At 39.8% G+C, this 6679-nt stretch overlaps 1 protein-coding gene across 1 annotated transcript in view; it reads right to left on the bottom strand.

Moving 5' to 3' along the window:
• Positions 1-509: 509 nt before the first annotated feature.
• FAM185A (family with sequence similarity 185 member A) overlaps positions 510-6679 on the bottom strand; it is a 48393-nt gene continuing 42223 nt past the window's right edge. The window contains exon 8 of the mRNA XM_032187247.1: positions 510-926. Within this exon, the coding sequence (XP_032043138.1) occupies positions 811-926 (116 nt within the window). The 3' untranslated portion in view covers positions 510-810. The remainder of the gene's footprint in view (positions 927-6679) is intronic.

Raw genomic sequence — 6679 nt, 5'->3', positions numbered from 1 at the left:
GCTTCCAATAATAGCTTTTATTTTAGGAGAATATTCAAATGAAATCTATCTGAAGTCCTGGCGGTGGAGTGTTCTTTCTTGAAATCAACCAGACCTCTTGCACTTTTGAGAATTTATTTTTTAAGTTTTTCTATATAGACAAATGGTAGACAGAGCTAGACTTGCTAATTCTATCCACAAGTGGTTCAGGACAACACAGAATTGGTGTCATCATTTCATAAAAGTAGTTTGACACATAAAGTGCCCATTGACAAGGCAGAAACTGCTTAGGAGTTAAACACAAAACAAGTAAAAATTACAGCTCTGAAAGTGGTTTTATCCTATCCAAAATACACAATATGGTTGAAGAAAATTCTCCACATTTTGCATAAACCAATATAAGTCCCACAGGAAAGATATATTTCTTTAAAATATATAATATAGCTTGCAGAGCAGATTACCTTAAAAGTAAATTTTCATATTTTCAAATACCAGGTGTTTTAAGTGCTTTTTGTGTGGTTTTGTTTTTGTTTTTGTTTTTGTTTTGTTTTGTTTTTTATAGCCCCCAACTTTTATTTGAAAGTTACCAGCTTTTAGACTGACTTGGATATACAAATTCTGAATATGTAAAATGGTGTAGTTCCTAAAAGACAGGAAAAGTAAACCAAACCTATTAACAATCAGCCACAGTCACAGGCAAATCTTAGTTTAAAAAGCCCTCGTTTTAAATAGTGTTTGTCTCTTATAAGAATTTGTATCAACAATGTTTCTTAGTTTTAGAGAAATGTTCCTTTACAATTTCTTGATTTGATCGCTTTGGCTATTTTGCCTTTATGAAATCTTCAGCTTGACAGACTGGATCCAGCTTTGGCTTTTAAGACGTACTTCGCCACTTTCTGTGTCAGCCTTGATCCACTTGTCTGCTTCATTACTTTGATTCATGTGACCTGGAAAAGAGAGTTCTGTTTAGTTTCTTCTGGCACTCAGTAAACGTATCACTTTCATACCACATTTCTTCAAGCTTCCTGGAAATATTTTTAAAACTATTTGGGTAGAATTTATGTATATTTAACCAGAGCTTCTGACACTTCCTTTTTGATATAGTTCTTTGCATACATCCCATTTCCTATATTTTGTTATTACAGTATTTTTTACTGTGTTTTTTCTATTATACAATATCATAGACATATTTCCTAGCCCATAATAAAAACCACATCAAACATGGGTCTGGTTAGGTAATTTGAAGTTTTCATCACTGTTGTAAACATGGAAAAGAGATGCTGTAGGCCCTGGTGATCCAAATGACTAGATGTGTTACTATTGCTGCTTTCTTATGCTAATGGCTTAAAAACCCCCACAACCCTGAGCTGTCTGCCTTCTTATATGTTTCATATAAACTTAGCGAGCAAGGTCACACTTGGAAAAACTCACTGTGTAACAAAGGAGAAAGTTCAACTTACCCTCATTTTACAATTTAGAAATTGAGGCCAAGAGAGATTAAGTGACCTTCCAAATTATACAAAAGATTTGTGACCAAATTGGGAATTAAACAGATTTTTTAAGTCCCAAATTGGTACCTTTATCAGAAGATCAACCTTCACTCTGGTTTATTTTTACAAAATATCTTTTATTATTATTTCAGTGTTCATGTGCCTGAGCGAATTCTAAGTTTAGAACTAATTTGAGCCTGGAATAGCATGAGAGATGGCAGGAAGGCAGATTCTGAAACAACTTTACAAACATGCTCTGCTCTGACCTGTAACACAGCTGAAGTAAAATTTTGGCCATGTCAAAAACAGTGGCGAAACTCCAACTGACATCACTGCATTGGTTTCCACAACTCAAGCCAACGTGCCAGAATTTTTCAATTGCATTTCAGCTTTTTGGTACTGCTAACTGGGATTACTTTCCGGTTATGGGCCAAGCCCACATCAATGCACTAGCAGGCTGAGGCACTGTTTAGAAATACGGGATTTTCAGAGGAGTCCAACACTGACTGAGTTCGCCCATTGAATGAAGAAGTATTTCTGTAACCTTTACTGACAGACTGCGACACGCCTTCAAGGATCTCCACGCAGATGTCCTAGCACAATTTCTGCACTGCTGGCTACAGCATGGTAGCAGGATTCTCAAGCACACCACACATTTACTACATCCATCCGACTCGAAAGGTAGGATCTGGAAGGCAGAATCCACAGTAATATCCTCCACCTAACTATGGACTTAAAATAAATGATGATCATCAGAAAGTTGAACAAGTGTGCTGTATTCAATGATTCAATTGCCCAGAGAGCTGCTTTGAATCAGTGATTTGTACTAGTACTGGATCAGAGAATAGAGAACAGAAATGAACACAAGTGTCTCTAGCCCTTAAAGTATTAGAACAGACTGAATTTTAAACAGGAAATAGCCTCCAGGTGTCAAAAATATGAAGGAACAAAGTAATGCAAAAGAAAATTTCTGCTGATCCCTTAGCAGTCAAGCACTAAAAAACACAGTTATTTTTCTAAGGGGAGAAGACACAACAAATGCAGGACAATGATGTATTTTCAGAAAGTGCATACTGGAGTGCTTAGTCCTACTCATTTCCCCTCATGTTTTTGTCACCATGTCTTGTTCTTCTGCAGAAGGAACAAACACTGATGCACAGAATCAGCCCTGTTCATTTCATCCTGATACATTTTTGTTAAAATGATAAAGAAGAGTTTTGAAGAAACACAGAGACAAATTAACGAGTCATTTCAATGCTCAGTTGTTGTCTGAGCTCTGTTTCTCATTTTGTATTTGCTACGTGAACTTAGAAAAATGTTTTGTTCCTTATGCTTCTTTTGGAGATTTGCCTGTGAAGGGAATGCAAAAATATAAGACCGCCTGCAGCAAACTCAGTATCAAGTTCCATTCCCCAGGGATGCAGATCTTCAAAGTATTTTAAGGTTATTAATCCTATTGCCAGTAGCAGGTTCAAATCAAGCTTCAGATATTTAAATGGCTTTGTCTAAAAGGCGCTAATCAAGCAACACGGCTTAGCTGGAGACTTTGATCACAATTTGGTCCTAGCTATATTCACTGCCCATACTGTGGGAACATAAGAGGATTTTGAGGATGACTTTGCCAGAGTGATTAAATCACGAAAGCCAACCGACTCTTGGATTGAGAATACGAAAAGAAAGAATTTAATTTCAAAACCCACCAATCAAGACAACAGCATGAACTTGGGAAAAGGTAGATGCACCAGCATGCTACGTAGCCAACTTTTTAGTATAAGACTTGGGAAAAGGGAAGTTTTTTAAATGCTGTTCACTGGTGTTGTCAGCACTGTGGTGCATCTATCTCAACAATGCTGTGAACAGCTTGAATTAAACGTAAGCTGAAACCAATAAAAATCTGTAGGATAGTGTCTCATCTAATGTATTTTTTAAAATTCGGACTAACTTCTTATTTGACTTGAAGGAACGTAATTGTTTCCAAATAGAGCCTTTTTTGTTTGTTTGTTTGTTTTGTGATATAATTTAAGGATCAAAGCTTCACAAAGGGACAGTGTTTAGAGGGACAGCGTAAAACTGTAAAACAAAGCTCTTCTCACTCAATTCCACTGGCAAAGACTCAATAAAAAATGCTTCTAGGAAAGAAGCAAGGTTTTGAAGAAGCGCCTTGAGAACAGAGAAAACAATGAGAAAACAGCAAGCAGTGTTACGCCTTGGATCAGAGCTGTGACTGAATGCAGCAGAGACAAGTCAGCTGCAGAGGGGGGAAAGGGAGTGGTAGGCTTTTGCAGCTGTTAAGTTTCAGAACCTTAAGTTGCAGCCGAGGACTGATACAAGCTCTTTCAGTTATTTCCCTTTTAAAGGCAAGTGTTTGCTTCATGATATTCACTGCTCCTGCAACTGTGTTTGTGTTTAACCCATGCAACTAAAAATGTGGAGGTTACCCTAAATGCTACAGAATTTCTGATACCAAAAGCAATAAATACATCCACAAAGCCTTGTACACGGTGTAAAACGCTCATGCAGTCAGCTCTCTTATTGTACATTGGCTAAGCTGAACCTCAAAACAACCCCAAAGGTGAGCCCCCAGCACTTCACAGGCAGCTCTCCCAGTACCATGGGATGAGGAGCCGTTCTGTGAGCCGTGAGAAGTTACTGCTGAAGGAGACTGAGGTACGAAACAATCCGTCTAAATCACAGACAGTGCAGAGAAGAATCCAGACATAATCTCCTACAGATGCAAAGCCCTTATTATGTCAGTGCATGCCTGAGTGGATGCTTGTGAGTGGAAAGGTGCCGCTCACCACCAGCTACCTGGAGAACTAGATAGGGTGAAAAGACTTGCACAGAGTTATTGGAGAAACTTGAAGAGTCAGAGATAGGATGGTGGTATCAATGCCCATCTTTCCAAAGGGATCTGATATCTGGACAGACTCACTCTCTCCAGAGGTGTATGAGGAAGAAGGTCACCGAATGAGTTCCTAGTGATTAAAGGAATAGTTGGACAATGGCTCAACCCATACAGTAGAGGCAACATGTATCTGGAAACTTTCACAGGAAAAAAAAGGGTTAGAGAAGACAACAGGAGATTCCTCCCTATCCCCAGGACAGACAACTTAGGAAAAGTATAAGTTGATGTGAAAGAGAGAGCCCTATTGTGCGTGTGCATGGTCACCAGATAGCTTACAGAAACACTGTTTGGATATGGCTCAGTGAAGTGTTAGTGCTGTAGATTGGTGGGATTAGTAAGAAAAGCTAAGAAACCTGTAAACTGCTGCAGCTGTTGTCACGCTGGCTGAAATAAAGGAGCAGATATGTTTCTTGACTTGGGAGAAGAAAAACCTTCACGGTAAATACATTTATTCTTTGTAAGAGGGCAGAAAGTAATGAAAAGGGTGGTTTTCTAACCTCTTGGAAGTTTATAGTAAAGACAAACAAACATCCAGTCACTGAGCAGCACCTGTGACACGGTGGGACTTTCACCAAGGAGACTCATGCAACTACCGAAAACCAGATGGAGCAAGAAAACACCAAAGTTAAAAGCTCACTTGGCTCCAAGTAGATGGATGGCATCAGGTCAAAGGTGGCTGCGGGGTATGAATCTGGCACTGGAACTGGGACCAAGGGTACAAAAAGATCTGGAATCAGATGAGTCGCTGGCACCACTCAAGAGGCAGAAGATTTACACCATGTAAATCTGGATTATATTCCAGTTAGATTTGGAAATCGATACCATCAGCTACAAGGATCCAAAGGAATGACTGCAAGACTTTTTCCAGTGAACTTACAGCTGTCAACACACAAGCTAGCACAGTTTGCATGCCCACTGGCTGCAATCATTTACTCCCCAGATTTATCCACCCACATGCCTCACAACCTTCCTTGCAGACACTTTAAAGTAGGTGGGAGCAGATGGCCACATCAGCTTAGGACAAGAGGAGGCAGGGCTGAAGGCAATTTCCAGAGGATCCAATCTGACATGCCTGACTGGGCTGTTTTTCAAAAACCTGCAGTACTGCAAGTACTACGTCCTCTCCTGACAGTTACTTCCCTTACAATTACTACCATAAAGCTTATCTTACTATTTAGCTAAGCCTTCTTTACTGCAAGGTCAAATTGAAATTTCTAGTTGCATCACCTGTGTGCAGAGAACAATGCATTTTTCCCACCTCTGCAGCAATTTCTTACATAGTGAGGAAGTTCACCTTCCCTCAATCTCATTTTCTTTAGAAGAAAACAAGACTGGTTTTTATTCTCATGTTTTTAGGCCTCTGAGTATTTGTTCTTCTTCAAAGTTTCTGCAGTTGTCCACATCCTTTTCAAAGTGGACTCCAAACTGGACACATTCCAGCAAAGTGTTACTAACGCCATGTAAAGCCATGGGATTGAGTTTTACAGAACAGTTCTGTTAATACACTATTTTTTATTTTATTTCTTTTGCAACTGTATAACATTCTTTCTTCCCATTTACCAATGTTTCTACTGAAACACTCCTTACCTTGGGAAGGCACAGGTTTCTACCTTTGCACTTTGAACTTACATATCACTCACTTTTAATTTTAATCTTTCCTTTTAACGTGTTTGTAACCCTTAAGAGTCTCCTAAGCTTAGACCTTCTAGTGGCCTTCCAGTACCTGAAGGGAGCCTAAAGAAAAAAGCTGGGCTGGGACCCTTTGTCAAGGGATGTAGTGATACAACAAAGATGAATGGCTTTAAATTATAAGAAGGTAGGTTTAGATTAGATATCAGGAAGAAAGTCTTTACTCTGAGGGTGGTGAGGCCCTGGCACAGGCTGCCCAGGGAAGCTGTGGATGCCCCATCCCTGGAGGTGTCCAAGGCCAGGCTGGATGGGGCTTTGGGCAACCTGGGCTGGTGGGAGGTGTCCCCACCCGTAGCAGGGGGTGGCACTGGGTGGTCTTTAGGGTTCCTTCCAACCATCCTGTGATTCTACGCTCCTTTTCTGCTTAAATCACAGAATCGTTTATCAGATTGCTACCATTCCTAATTCCATATTTAGTTCCAGATATAGTTAATGGTCTCTGCAGGCTTCTTAAATGAGCTGATATAAGAATACAGGCAGACCTGGAGAAACAGGTAAGGCAGAGTCATTTAGCAGCAAGATTTAAGGGCTTGAGAAGGCTACAGAACCTTGTCATAAGAACCCTCTCTTCCTACCCTTTCCACCAAGGAATGTAAAAAAAATGTCTTAACATGAT

The sequence above is a fragment of the Aythya fuligula genome, chromosome 1 (assembly GCF_009819795.1).
Source record: "Aythya fuligula isolate bAytFul2 chromosome 1, bAytFul2.pri, whole genome shotgun sequence".
Lineage (NCBI taxonomy): Eukaryota > Metazoa > Chordata > Aves > Anseriformes > Anatidae > Aythya > Aythya fuligula.
This window is presented reverse-complemented; position numbering and strand designations above follow the sequence as displayed.